A 16,225-nucleotide genomic window follows, 5' to 3' on the forward strand; every position below is an offset into this window, starting at 1 on the left:
TTTCAATTCGTTGCTTTTCAACATTCGACTGTCAATATTTTCAAAAATAATTTGCTTTATTCCATTTTATGCTTTTAAAAAGCCCTTACAAAATGGATTTTGAAAAATGAAAAACAGAAACAAAATTGAAGAACAACAACAAAATTGAAGAACAACATTATGTTGTATGGAAATCTAGAAAAATATGATTTCCGTTTCGGGTTTCCTAAGGACTCTGGTTTTTTTGAATATTAAATTGAAACGGGCATAAATGATAAAATTAAATCCAGTTTTTTTACTTAAACTGTGATACTGCTTTGTAAAAACATCGAAATATGAATGTCCTTATGTCTATATTTTAAAAAGTACTATAAACATATGCTCTAAGAAATTAAAAAATGCAGAATTATGACCTATAGAAAGTTTTCATGGAAAGTTATTTAAATTTATCCTATTTTTACATTGTGCACAAAATTCAAAGCTTTAACTTTATGCTTTGAAAAGGGAATATTTTTAAAAATTAGAAAACTAAAATGTTGAATTACCTATTATTGGTTGGCTACGTTTTGATATCCTGAAATAAACACAATTTGCTCAATTCCACAAAGTATAAGGTCCAAGTTTTTAAGCGTTTGGAAATAAAAATTAAAGACTGAGTCGCACGAACTTGTTCATTTATCTTAACACTTTAGAACAAGGGAATGAAGTTGACTGTGTTTACACTGACTTTTCTAGGGTTAGGTTAGGTTATAGTGGCTGTCCAAGATGAAAACGGACACACTTAGGCCAGTTTAATGGCTAATTGTGATACCACATGAATCTTGAGGCTTCCTCCTAAGCTCAATGGAACCAGTTAGAGTCCCTTACGAAACGTGAGAGGCTGATTATACTGATATGATTTAGATCGTTTAGATCGTTAAAGAAGAATTCTCCTAGGTAATTCTTGCGTTTTCGAGCTAGAGCAGGGCATGTGCAGAGAAGATGAAGAACCGTTTCTTCCTCTTCCTCGTCCAAACAGCTTCTGCAAAAGTCATTTGAGAATACGCCTAGTCTCGTGGCGTGCTTTCCTATTAGACAGTGTCCGGTTATGACACGTATTATCGAGCTTATATGAGATCTGCTTAGAGAGAGCAAGCACCTTGAACGTTTTAAATCCAGTGTTGGCCAGATGTTTTTTGTGGCTTGATACGTGGTGATGTTGGTCCACCTGGTGCCTGCCCTCCTCGCAGCGTCTTGCATTAGTAGCAGTTTACAAATAGCGGTTGGTATGCCAGTACTTGCCAAACGTGGTAGGATGGGCTGTACTGTACCGTTCCTGGCGAGTTCATCAGCCTTACAGTTACCTGGAATGTCTCTATGGCCCGGCACCCAGCATAGGTGAATATTAAACTGCTGCGCCATCTCCATTAGAGATGATCGACAGTTATGGACTGTTATAGAGTTTGTAGAGACAGAGTCCAGAGATTTGATAGCAGCCTGGCTGTCGGAGAAAATACGGATATCAGATGTTGATATCACGTTTTATTTGAGCCAAGACAAGACTTCCTTAATCGCCAAAAGTTCCGCCTGGAACACGCTACAATGATTGGGAAGGCGGAATGAGAGACTTAATTTCAGTCGTTCAGAGTACACACCACCACCAACCCCTTCTTTGGTTTTTGAGCCATCTGTGTAAAAGTGGATTGACTCATCCTCTAAGAATGTCCTATCCTCCCAAAAAGATCTGGTAGGTATAGAAATCTGGAAATTCTTGTCGAATTGTAGTTGGGGGATGGTGTAGTCTGTGTGCTTTGGAATTGATTCTAAGTACCTTAGAATCACGGAGTGGCCAATGTTGTTGTTAGTCCACTGCGACGAAGCATTGAGGCGAATAGTCGAGCTTGCAGCTATTTGTTTGCTAAATATGTCAAGAGGTGTAAGGTAGAGCAAGGTGTCCAGTGCTGCAGACGGGGTCGTGCGAAGCGATCCGCTTATACACAGGCAGGCTGAACGTTGGACTTTATTTAACTTATCCCTGTTTATACCTTTCTCTAAAGCAGTCCACCATACTGCCACACCGTACGTTAAAATCGGTCTGATTACCGATGTGTATAGCCAATGCGTGATTGTGGGCTGTAAACCCTATTTATTACCAATAGCTTTTTTGCAAGAAAAGAGAGCTACAGTAGCTTTTTTGACTCTTTCCTGTACGTTGCGTTTCCAATTTAGTTTTTTGTCTAAGACAAGACCTAGGTATTTAGCCTCGTCTGAGAATTTTAATTGGATTCCTTTAATATAAGGAGGGTTGATGGAATTTTGTATCCCCTCGAAAATAAGACCAGATCGGTTTTGTGTGGGTTAACACCCAGTCCACACTGTCTAAGGCATTTTGTAAGAGTTCATTTAGGATATTAAGATGCTTTCCTGAAACTGCTATAGCAACGTCGTCCGCATAAGCTATCACTCTGAAACCCTCCGCATCCAGACTAGTTAGGATTTCATTCACCACTAGGTTCCAGAGGAGAGGGGATAGAACACCACCTTTTCTAACTTAGCCACGAAATTATTTTATTTAAACTTAAAGCTCTTGGTGTTCCATTTTTCTTAGCTTGGATCAAATCATACCTTAAAAACAGATCATATGAGGGAAAATTTAGAAATTGTCATTCTGAACCTTTTGTTGCTCAATCTGGTGTTCCCCAGGGAGGCCATCTTGGGCCTTTTCTGTTCATCCTGTCTATTACCGACGTATCGTCATTTCCACGCTCAAGTGAAGTTTTTGCTGATGACATGAACATTTTTAAGATAGTAAAGCCCAGCCAAGATCGTATCCTTTTCCTAGCCGACATTGATCGTTTCACATTTCGGTGTCGCAAAAATAGGCTTACCCTCAACACTTTAAATTGCCAGACGATAACTTTTACTAAAAAACGAATCGGTATTGTATTGTATATCACAGCAAAAACTCTGTTACGTCTCCACATTAAACGATTTAGGTGTTCATTTCTGTTCTAACTTAGAATTTACACATCACATTAATTTTATTGTTAATAAAGCAAGTTCTATGCTTGGTTTTATAAAACGCTGGACAAAGGAGTTCAATGATCCCTTTGTTACTCTTTCTTTGTACAATTGCCATGTTCGTCCTCATCTTGAATATGCTTCACAGGTTTGGACTATTACGAAATTCATAAAAAACGTATTGAATCAATTCAATATAATTTTATTCGCTTTTTGTCCTAAAGGGTCTTCCTTGGGATGATCCTTGTGATCTGCCTCCCTATGAAGGTCGTATTCTGCTTTTTCAAATGCAATCTCTCCATCAATAGCGTGTTAATAATGACTTAATATTTCTTCATCAACTCATTGATAGTGAAATTGATGCACCTTATTTGCTATCTTGTGTACATTTGAATTCCCGAGGAGGAACTCACTACTTGCGTACTTTTGCCTTCATATATATTGACTTCCATAGAACTAACTATGGAAAGAATGAAGCTTTAAGTCGAATGACCATTATATATAACTTAAACTGTTCATCGATAGATTTAAATTTAAATAAGGTGGGATTAAAATCATTGTTCAAAACCAGTGCTCCACCATCGTAAACGTTCCTATTTTATTTTATTTTCTATGATAGTTAAATGTTAATTATGTTTTGTATTTTGTGCGTGTGTTAGGCTATAATTGGATTATTTTTTTTACTAACAACATGCACTTATGATGAGCCTCTAATCGTAGTTTGACGCTTGCTATAAGCTTACTACTTTCTGAAAATTTTGAAGTCTTAAAAAAGAGTTTGTTTAAAAAATTTCCTATCTTTGTTTGTTTTCAAAATTTAAAATGCCAAAAGTATTTGAAAATCTTTAAAGCGCTTTTTATAAATTAATTTTGTTTGTAAAAATATGTTTAAGTTGAGTTTAAGAGTTTAAAAATATTTTTAGTATGAAGTTATTTAGAACTTTGTAATATACATTTAAAATTTTAATTGCGTAAAAAAGTAATGAACCATTTTCCAGATATTGAATTTCGAAAAAAAAATGTTTATTTTATTTTTTTTTAAATCAAAAACATAAATAATTAAATTATCAAATATTATTGAAATAGCATTAGAGCTTCTGAAGAAAAAAATATTGAAATCGATTAGTTAATTCTTGGGCAATAATGGTTTTATGGGAGTACTCTTCTTGACCAATACAAACAAATCGTCTAAAATTTGACCAGAATAAGTGTAAGGGGACTACTGTTATTATTAATCTTTAAACAAATAAAAACGCAAATCGGCTCAAAACCTTACTTTCTAAATATGAGGTCAACCGAACCACTGCTTTAGGCTGTAGGGGCCAGGACAGACAGACTGAAGGAAGGAATTGGGGGTCATACTTCTCGAGTTCGAGTAGTTTCTATGTATCAGAATTAAAAATAATGGCAACAAAACGCAGCAGCAGTAGGTATAAACAAAAATACAAGTTTCTTAACTCGCTTAAATATTGCCTTCAAAGTTATTTGATCTTAATAAACTTATTGTTCTTAAAATTCAGTTTTCGAATTTTTCAATTCAAATTTTTTCAAAAGTCCGACTGTCAGTTTTTTTGCTAAAAATAAAAATATACAAAAAATACTACACGAAGTTAAGGTATAGAATTTAAATTATTTACATTTGGTGTTGTAAACGTAAAATAATGGTCTTAGACAAATCCAATTTGTATTATTTTTGTATAGGAAAAAAAAACTTTCACGAAATGCTACAAAAAAGGTAGGCAACATTGTACCAACAAATATTGTAAATCCCAAGTGTTTGAACTTGTTGTTTCATTAAGATAAAGATTTTTCTGCGATCACAATTTGCTCACAAATGTTGTTGAACTTTGTGCCAAATTGAACGAGATGAACAAGTAAAGCTAAATATTTGCTGCCTCTTTGATAAAAGATTAAAAAAAGGTATTATTTGGATATTTTTTCGTTATTCGTGATGACAAAGTAAGGGAATAGAAAAACACTATAAATTCTTTTATAATTTCAAGAGCTTCTTATCAATAGCGAACAAGGATACAACATTTATAACAATTATTTGACAACCGCGGTGCAAGCTCTATCTCCAAAATGTTGGAATTGCATAGTTCGGCCATAAAATGGCATTGTCCTTAATCCTCAAGCCAAAGCCATTAAAAACTGCTGCCTTTGTGTTCAAGAACAGTTTCTTTTCCAGATAAGTTTGCCATTTGTGGTCAAAGTATTGAAAGTATTTTTTCTGTCCTGCGTCGAATAAGACGAATTTTTTTTATTGAATAATGAATTTTTTTCTTCTGCCTTGCATCGATTAAAAAGAAATTTTTTATTGAAGTTACATATCTTACAACTTTTCTTTCAACTTTATATTTCGATGTCTCTATGCTCCGCTCTTCTTTAAAACCATTCTTATTTGTCTACAACAAAAGTTTTTAAAATTCAAACAAAACTTTCATACAAAACTAATTTAAAAAAATATAAATAACTTTGAAATGATTTCCACAAAAGAATCTCCCACATTATTGACAAAAATTCTCATCTAGTTTGCTTTTCTTTTGATCAAAGACAAATATTTAAAATGTTTATAGTACCACATAAAATATTAAAATATTCAAAAAGGGCATTTATGGCTATTTAAATTCAAATACTTTTTCTATGTCATAAAAAACACAAAAGAAAGGAAGTAAAATAATAATAAAAACAAACCAACAAAAACAAGATCAGAACAACAACAAAGAAAGGTGAAGATCACATAAGTTTGTTTGTAAACATTTTAATATTCATATAAATATATTTATAAAGAATCTTTTTTTAATTCTAAAAATAAAAGTCATTAACATCGACCAGATTTTTTTGAAAAACAAACAAAATTCTGGCAACATATGGCGACCACGATGTTTTGGCTTTTTATGCTTTCACCACAATAGGTTGGGTGAAAAGTGTTGCATATGTTGAAGATGTTCTCGTTAAAGTGATCAGAACTGGAGTTGCTCATGTAAGAAAATTTAAAGGTTTTGAGTAAAATATTACATTAACTTAATAAAAAATTTTGAAATAAAATTTAAAGAAAAATTAAGAACTTTCAGAGATTTTAGAACAATACTAGAAACTTTAAACATCGAACATTTCGCTGAATTAAATCTTTAAATTTAAAAATTCTTAAATTATAAATCTATACGACTTCATACCTGTCTTTTGTTCAACAACTAGTTTAGTCGTTTTAGACTCCAAATAATATTACTCAAAATTATAAAATAATTAAATAAGTTTTCAAAACTTACAACACTGCCTTCCATACTATTAAATGCCATGTTTTCTGATTTATATTTAAGTGTGGATATGATTTTGAAAAATTCTGTTCTTATTCTTGATGAACTTCAAAAATATTACAGACACACAATTTTTCAAAGTCGTTGAGCTTTTCTGATGGGCATGATGTGGTGTGGCATTGCCATAAAAACGATCTGATGATTTTTCTACTACAAAAAGTTTTGATCAATTGACAAAGTGATTTAGTTTTCCTTCCGTATGGCTTAAGTTTTGTGTGTTTAATGATATTTGGGTGTGCCTATTATTTATTTATGTTTATAATATTTTTGACAGTTTTTGAACACAACATCATAATAAATTATATTCTTTTTTTGTTTTTTTTTTTCAGAACTCTTAAAAAGTGCTTAAGGAACTATCCTCTTAATGAAGGCTACCAAACTAAATGATTTTAAATATGGCTACTTCAACTACTGATGATCGTCCAATTAGTGTTTATGACAATTTAAATACAATCTTGCCAAATTCAAATACAAATTCACCAAAAACACCTATTGTCACAATGAATACAAATACAACTTCACCTTATGCTGATATTTCATTTAAATTTGATGCCTCAAGATCGAACCAACAACAACAACAACAAAATATCACAAATAGTCCTCTTAACCATAATCATGCCAACAACAATCAAAATTCAATTAAAACCCCATCACCTATTATTCATCATTACTCACCAAACAATAATATCAACAACAATAGTCCGTACAGCCAAGTAAACAAACCCAACTCTCAGTCTCAGTCACAGTCTCAGTTAAGCCGTCCAATTAGTCAGCATTTAGATACAAACGGATATAGCGGTATATCGGCTGTCAAAGCGGCGCTCAATGATGCCAAATCAAAGTTTTTCGGTCTAAACGGCAATAACAACATTGAAGATCCAACCGAAGAATCTCTCTTATCCTCCAGCAGCGTTGGAGCCCAGCCAGACCATCAGAAGCTTTCAATAGTACCAAAATCCCAACCCAAATATCAGAATATCCCAGAAAATAGTGCAATTTTTAAAAGTGCTCAAGTTAATGTGCCTGCATCACCGCCAACACCTCCGCCACCACCTCCCCCTCCGCCGCCTCATTCGTCTTCGCCAATTCGTGATAATAGTAAATCAAATTCACCGGAAATGAGCAGACCAAGTACAGCCTTCTCAGCGCATTCCTCACCCATCTCGTCAATCGGTCCAAACTCGAAACTCAAGGACTCCCCGAACTCAGTACAATATTCCACAATTCAACACAAACCAATTTCATCTGAAATGGACTTTAGCATAAGTTCACAGCCTTCACAAGTAAGTGCAGATTTCGAAAATAGTGCAAAATTTTATTGTGAGAACCTACAAAAAAAAGACTTATCCAAATTAAAATATAGTTTTTAATCTCTGTTTTGATACTTAAATTATCAATTAATTAGAGCTTTTTAGTGGTTATAAAAGTACAGAGTTTATAAGTAGCTAATTAAAAAAAAAAAAGATGAATCAGTTAACGTGGTGTGAATTAAAATATAGGTTCAGGAACAATAGTTACGTATTAGCATGTTTTTTTTTTTTGCTGTAGGAAATGCCGGGCGGTGTATTGCGGCAAGTATAGAATCAATTAACTTATGATTGAGATATTTTAATCCCACTTAATCGATAGATATTAAAAAGAAGCTGAAAACACACCTATTAAGCCTCAGCCGCATGGCAAGCAGATATGAATTTTAGAACGGGAAATCGTGTATTTTAACGAAAGCAGTTGATAGTTTAGCTTTTGAGGTTCAGGGTTAAAGTAGTTAATAACTGTAAATCACACTGAGATAGATCAAAATTAATTACAATAAAAAGCTGAATTATAATTATGGATAATATAATAATTGCTATAAGACCATAATTACTATCTTCATGAGATAAATTATAATTTTTTCCTACTTTTCAATCTACTTCCAATTTAAACATAAGAGATGATTTAAAAATAATTGAAATGTCAGGAAAACGAAATGCCCTTTTACACCAATGCAATTTATACAATTTTTTCATGTAATTATTATTTTTTTTTGAGTGATGTCTATCAAATTTTATTTTTAATTCGAGATGATGTCGAAAAAGGCGAATACAAAATTTAGTGTTGAAATATGTAAAATAAAATAATTTAGGAATTAACAATAATAATCTTCTTTTCAGGCAGTCTATATGGCAACAACAGTACCACAAAATATTAAAGGAAGCAAAATAGCAGGAAGACATACGCCAACTAGAAACAGTCTACGTCACAGCAGAATGCTAGTTGTCAACAAAAATTATAATGGTAAATTTTATTTTACAGTCGTAACACTTTTCAATAAGGTTATGCAGCAGACAATTAAATTATATTTTTCTAATACTTTTGATGGCTTTAGTTCGATCTCAAAATAAATCTATAATATCAGGTTTTTGAAGTAAAACCTTTCAAAATTCGAAAAAGGCTTTTTTTAGGCAATGTAAATTCGTGAAGTATTTTTTTTCAACAAAATTCATGATATTTTTCAAAATCTACAATCCATTACTTCAATATGCCCTTTAAGTATGCCTTATTCAGTACTATATTTATTTTTCAAAAAAATCATCATTAGTCTTTACCTGGCATAGATAAACCTTATGCTAAAACGGTTCTTAGAAGCAACACGAAAACCGGGATAAAAGCAATTTATGTTATTATATTCTTAAGGGTACAAACATAATGTTGAAAACTAGTATTTCTGAGTTTGAATATATATCATTTATCCGGAGCTCGGATTCGAACTCAGCTCTAAAAATTAACTCTAAAACTAATAATTCCAAAAATCATAAAGGCTTTTCGAAGCATAAAGGCACATAGAAACACTAACTCAATTTTCAAGAAACTTCTTGTAATATCAAATCTACCAATGGAAACCTTATTTAAAATGTCTTCTAAATACTCTTTAATATATTTCTGAAAAATATCTTACAGATCAGACTTAATCCATTAAATAGCAAAACATTCACAAACATTTTTAAGGCTATGTCAAAACAGTTTCAAACCCAGAAAATGCTCAATTTCAGGACAGTTAAGTGTACACCAAATTGCAAGGGACTTATACACATATTCCCTTGGCTAATGAACTGTAGTTTATTTCCAATTTTTTACAACACAAAATCGACGTTACTTTTTGTTAATCGAAACTCACTTTTGTCGAAAAATCATTTCGTCAAAATTTACTGTCTTGTTAACTATTAATTCAATCTTCATTTTCATATTTACTTTAAACATATAGGAACTCTTTGGCAAGTTTTGCATTCGTAAAAAATTCGAACTCGAGATTTCAATCAAACCTGACATTACGATGGTAGGAGTCAAAAAAACACTAACTCAAAAAAGCGGATCCACCGATTCTGTCTATCTACAGCCCAAACCATTCAGTTGATGGACTTCAAGTTCAGAATTTTCATATATTCTTATAAGACTAAATATGACAGTAGTCTCCGTACAAATCTTATGATCAAAAATCGAAAATTCGAAATTTTCTCAAAAACAAACCGATAGATTTTTTGTAATATTCGCTGATTGTTTTAATATTTCTATTGCTTCAGAAAGGCACTCCCTATAGAACCTTTATTTTGTTTTTAATTTTTCTCGAGAGCTAATTAACCGATTTCAATACGAAAAAAGAGGCTGGGAATTGAGATGCGACCCACAATGATAACTTCCCATCCCGTCTGTCGATTTTTCTCGCTTAAAAAATTGAAGGGTTTCGTATTTTGTTAAAAAAGTTGTCAGTTGAATTATCTTTAAAAATTTTAAAATTACCAACAACATTTAGTATTTAATGAAATAGTTTGATTTCAAAATCTTTTTTTTTTTTTAATATTTTTAGTACAAAACCAATTTTTACGAATTTTAGTAGCATTTCTTAAAAGTTTTTATTTCTTTTATAAACAAATACAAATTGGATGAATTTGAAGTCAATATCTTCTATTGATCACGAAATATCGAGAACTGAATATCATTTCTTACGAAATTTTCAATTAAAATTTTTTGTAGTTTTTAACTTCCCATAGGAAGTTATTGTAATGGGTCCGATTTGTCAAATTGAAAATTTAGACATTTCTAGACGTTTCAAGGTCCCTAGAGTCAAAATAAAAGATTTTTAGAAAGATGTCTGTGCGTGCGTGTGTACGTACGTTTGTACGTCCGTACGTTCGCGACGTTTTTTTCGTCGTCCATAGCTCAAGAACCAGAACAGATATCGACTTCAAATAAATTTTTGTATACAGATAATAAGGCAAAAAGATGCAGAAAGGGCTCTCAAGAAAATTGCGTGGGTGGTTTTTTTACCATAGCAGTTTGAAAAAAAGGTGAAAATTTTGGTTAACCTCAAATATCTTACGAACCAAAAATGTTAGAGACTTGAATTAAATTTTATATAATATATTGTAACGTGATACCAAACAGGTATATTTTTTGAAAAAAATCAATCTAACGGTTTTTTTTTATAAATCAATAAAACTGAAAAAAAAAAATTTGTCACCTCCAAAATTTTACGACTGAAATATGATTTCATCCCTAAAACAATTTTGTGCAGCGAAGAATAATGTTTTTGACATCTGATAAGATTTTGAGAAAAATCTAATTGACAGTTTTTTTTACAAAAAATAAAAACCTAAAAAAAAATGTATAAAAGTTGGTAAAAATTGATTTTCGACTCAAATATCTTTTCCAAACTTTGAGATATTGGCTTTAATTTTCCTTTATCTTTCAAAACATCTTGTTGTCAACATTCAGTTTAAGTTTGAAAAAACTCGATTGGACAGTTTTTGTACAAAAAATTAAAAACCGAAAAAAAAATAACAAAAGTTCGTAAAAAATGATTTTCGACTCAAATATCTTTTAAAAACTTTGAGATAATAGGTTCTAACTAATTTTTTCTTATAAGAAATATTGTTTTCAACATTAGGACAAATTTTGAGAAAAATCGAATTAACAGTTTTTTTTAAAAAAATAAAAACCTGAAAAAAAATGTATAAAAGTTGGTAAAAATTGATTTTCGACTCAAATATCTCTTCAAAAATTTTAAATATTGGCTTCAAACTAATTTTATCTTATAAGAAATATTGTTTTCAACATTTAGTAAAATTTTTAAAAAATTTGAATCCACAGTTTTTTTACAAAAAATAAAACTCTAAAAAAAAAAAACAGTACTAAAACTTGGTAAAAATTTACTTTCGGCTCAAATAGCTTTTCAAAAATTAAAAATATTGGCTTCAAACTTATTTTATTTCAGAGAAAATATTGTTTTCAATATTCAGTAATTTTTATATAAAAATCCAACAGTCCGTTTTTTTCATAAAAAAAAATCTACAAAAAATAGTGCGCAAATTTGGTAAAAATACATATAGACAAACTTTTAAGCAAGACAAATCGACAGACGGAATGGGAAGTTATCAGTGTGGGTCGCATCCCAGCCTCTTTTTTTGTTTTTAATTTTTCTCGAGCACTAATCAACCAATTTCAATACGCAAAAAGAGGCTGGGAATTGAGATGCGACCCACAATGATAACTTCCCATCCCGTCTGTCGATTTGTCTCGCTTAAAAGGTTGAAGGGTTTCGTATTTTGCTAAAAAAGTTGTCAGTTGAATTATTTTTAAGAATTTGAAAATTACCAACGATATTTAGCATATAATAAAGTAGTTTGATTTCAAAATCTATTTTTTTACAATATTTTTAGTCTAAAACCAATTTTTACGAATTTTAGTAGCATGAATGAATTTGAAGTCAATATCTTCTATTGGTCACGAAATATCGAGAACTGAATATTATTTCTTACGAAATTTTCGTAAAATTTTTTGTAGTTTTTTTTTTGTTTAAATCCAATTTTTTCAATTTTTCAATATTACATTGGAAAATAAATTTGTATCATATTTAAGTACTGTTTTTTTTTTTGGCGCTTTCACCAACGTTAACACATCCGCGACCACTTCTGCTATGACGACCCTAAACGTCGAATACTCACTCTGTGAGTTGATTAATCTAATGCTTAAAAGCAGGATCATCAACTCTAAGATGGGGGATTTTTGTACGGTCTGTCGGTAGAGGCACTCTACAAGGTGGTGTTCTGTCCCCTCTCCTGTGGAACATAATGGTTAACGAACTACTAATATCCCTTGAGAGGGAAGGCTACAGAGCAGCGTTACCACTTTACTTCAATTGAAGTAGATCTACTTCTTTTTTTCAAATAAATATAAAATCTACTTCCTACTTCGCACCATCATCAAAATATTGAAATCTACTTCATTTCCAATACCTGGTTTTTTACCTACTTCAATTTTAATAAAAATAAACTGAATCTACTCCTTTTTTCTCTAACTCTTGTATGTAGTCTTAAAACTTTCTAGGGAATTAAAAATCGCTTGAGTATTTGCATTTGCAGTGAAGTTACGTCTTATCTAATGTATTCTAGTGAAACCCTTTTGTCATTTTCTATATACATGAAAGGGCCTAGAAGGACCTTAATCATAATTTCTAGTCAAAAGGGGTGTTGAAAATGTCTAGGCCGTATTTCAATAACAACGACTTGATTTTAGAAAATAATGCCTTAATTCTCATCGTTTCACATTTCAATAGACGAAAATTATTTATTGATTTTGTTTCGTTTTTAAACAATCCTTAATGACGTTTACAAAGCTTATCGATCTTTCAATAACAAATTTACATACATAGTTTTATTTTGTAAATATCTTAATCTATCATACATATAGGGCTGTAAGGCAAGTTTTGCATTCGTAAACAAATTCGAATTCGAGATTTTAATCAAACATGACATTACGATGGTAGAGAAGACGAAAAAAGTGGTCCCCCGATGTTTTCAAACTAAAAATAACAGTAGTTTCAATACAAATTTTTCAATAGATTTTTTTAAATTCTTGCTAAAATGTATGTTCTTAGTTTAGCTTCTTTCAATATAAAAATATATAAAGGCTATCCCATCCCAATTCGAACCGTTATTTTGTTTTTAAGTTTTCTCAAGAACTAAACTATTTTTTTTGCCAAAAATATCATTGTTTTTATTTTTAATTTAAAAACAAATATTATTTTTTTCGAAATTTGATTTCTTGAAAATGTGTTATCATTTTTTACAAAATTGAAATGCCAGTCGTCTAATAGTAAGTTCAAAATTATATACCAAAAATATTATTAAACTAAAATTCGAAAACGATTTTCAAACGCAAATTTAAAAAAAAAATTATTTTTTCTTGAGAAATCAAATGGCATTTGCATTTTTGAAAACAAACTTTTTTGCAGGTACATTTTAATTCAATACAGAAAAGAGTTTTACCCAGACATTTTTGAATTAGTAAGCGAGTTCATGCGAACTAGTCGTTCTGTTTGTTAATGTTTTAAGTTGGGCCCTAGTCTTATTTTGGATTTGATAGTTTGTTTTCAATATGAAAAGATATTTTAAAGTTGTCCAAAAACAAAGATAAAAGGTTTGTTCATTACGTATTACGATTACAATAACTATTTCTTGAAGAACTCGTCCTTTGGAATAAAAACATCCTAAAGTCATTTGATATAACCAACACGAGCCCAACCTTTGCTTTTTCGTTGCTAACAACCAAGATTTAAATTAAGAAATTTTACATTAACATATTGAAGTATATGTAATGAAGCCTTAAATAATTACATTTTTTTTCTACTTTTTTATTGAAATAATATAATTTAAAAATATGTAGAATAATATGAAAAAGTTAATTTTTGAAATCTACTTCCATTTTTTTCAATCTACTTCATTTTTTTCCCAAAATCTACTTCCACTTTTTTTTGAGAAGTGGTAACGCTGCTACAGAGTGGTTGCGTATGCCGATGATGTTGCTATCGCCGTCACAGGAGAACACCCTAATACACTGGGAGACCTCCTTCAAAATGCACTCAATATGCTCACTAGATGGGCCGATCACTGCGGACTTAGTATTAATCCTCAAAAAATAAACCTCGTCCTTTTTACACGGAAATACAAGATCCCAGTAATTGTACCTCCTTCAATAAAAGGTGAACCACTAATTTTGCCAACGAAGCCAAATAACTGGGTCTGATATTGGACACAAAATTAAGTTGGAACCTAATATTCAGGAAAGAGTTAAAAAAGCTACAGTAGCACCTTAGAAAGTCACATACTACGACAAACTCAGCAGAGTCCAACGCACTGCACGTCTTTGCATAAGCGGGGCATTAAGAACAACATCCTCACCAGCTTTAGACACTCTCCTCCATCAAACACCCCTCCACATATTCAGCAAACAAGTGACAGCGAGTACAGCTATAAGACTCAACGCCTCATCTCAATGGACCAACAACAATGTGGGGCATTTTGAACCTCTTTGGTTCTATACTACAATACATAGACTACACTATTCCAAAACCCCAATTTGGAAAAAACTTCCAATTATTCATTCCATCCAGAGATGAATGGAAGACAAGAAACTCCTTGATGACATAAGCATCAATTTTTATACAGATGGATCCAAGACAAATGAGGGAGTTGGTAGTGGTGTGTACTCAGAAAAGCTTAATCTAAGCATCTCATTCCGCTTCCCTAATTATTGTAGCGTCTTCCAAGCGGAAATTTTACCAATCAAAGAGGGTCTCTCTTGGCTAAGCGAAAACGTGATATCAATTTCTTATATCTGCATCTTCTCTTGACGGTATCTCAACCAAATCTCAAATGGCCCTCGATTGTCGACCATCTGTTATGGAGATGGCGCAGCAATTTAACATTCACCTCTGTTGGGTGCCGGGCCACAGAGACATCACAGGAAATTGTAGAGCCGATGAACTCGCTAAAAATGGAACCGTAATACCTATTTCACCTGAAAGGAAGAAGATAGGTATACCAATAGCTACATGTTAACTTCTGCTAAAAGAAACAGCAAACTCTAGGTGGCACAACTTACCAACATGCGCAGCCACAAAACTCATATGGCCTGTACTGGACCTAAAGCGCTCTGAAGACTTTTTATCTCAAAGCAGACTTCATATAAGCTCCCTAATAGGTGTCCTTACGGGACACTGTCTTATAGGCAGACACACAATACGACTTGGTGCAGCCTCAAATGACTTCTGCAGAAGCTATATGGACGAGGAAGAAGATTAAACCATCTCTAACCTCCTCTGCACTTGCATTGCTCTTTCACTAAGACGCAAACTTCATCTGGGAGAATTCTCTTTTGATAATCCCAGTGAACTAGCTAAAAAGTATATAAAATATCTCCTTCGCTTTATAAAAAGCTCAACATTTTTCGACTAGTGAGAAGTAATTCTCTTAATTCATGTGGTATCACAATGGGCCTTCTCTTTTGGCCTAAGTGGATTCTGAATCCGCAGCCACTTTAACCTAGCCTAACATAGTATTGTTATTTTTAGGTTTTTATTTTTTGTAAGAAATCTGTCAATTCGATTTTTCACAAAATTTTACTAGATGTCAAGTACATTATTCTTTGTTGTACACAATCATTTTTGTTCGTAAAGTATTCAAGGTGACAAATTTTTTTCTAGTTTTTGTAATTTATAATTGGATTTTTTTTCAAAAATATACTGCTTTGGTATCACGTCACAATATATAGTTCAAAATTTAATTTAAGTCTCTAGAGTCATTGCTATGTGAGATATTTAAATTTCTATATAAAAAACCACAAACTCAATTTTTGTCAGAGTCCTTTTTGCATCTCTCTGCACTATTATCTGTATAACAAAATTTATTTGAAGTCAATACCTCTACTACTTCTTGAGCTATGGACTACGAAAAAACGTCGCGAACGTACGTACACACGCAAGCACTGATATCTCTCTAAAAATCTTTTATTTCGACTCAAGGGAACTTGAAACGTCGAGAAATGCAAACATTTTCAATTCTACAAATCGGACCGATTACAATAACTTCCTATTGGAATTTAACAAGCTCTAA

At 31.9% G+C, this 16,225-nt stretch overlaps 1 protein-coding gene across 1 annotated transcript in view; it reads left to right on the forward strand.

The window, feature by feature from the left end:
* The window catches only part of LOC129948484 (putative uncharacterized protein DDB_G0277255), a 38,485-nt gene that overhangs the window by 20,365 nt on the left and 1,895 nt on the right, over positions 1 to 16,225 (forward strand). Inside the window, exons 3-4 of the mRNA XM_056059497.1 lie at positions 6,626 to 7,579; positions 8,450 to 8,573. Of these exons, the coding sequence (XP_055915472.1) occupies positions 6,680 to 7,579; positions 8,450 to 8,573 (1,024 nt within the window). The 5' untranslated portion in view covers positions 6,626 to 6,679. The remainder of the gene's footprint in view (positions 1 to 6,625; positions 7,580 to 8,449; positions 8,574 to 16,225) is intronic.

Source organism: Eupeodes corollae, chromosome 2 (assembly GCF_945859685.1).
Source record: "Eupeodes corollae chromosome 2, idEupCoro1.1, whole genome shotgun sequence".
Taxonomy (NCBI): domain Eukaryota; kingdom Metazoa; phylum Arthropoda; class Insecta; order Diptera; family Syrphidae; genus Eupeodes; species Eupeodes corollae.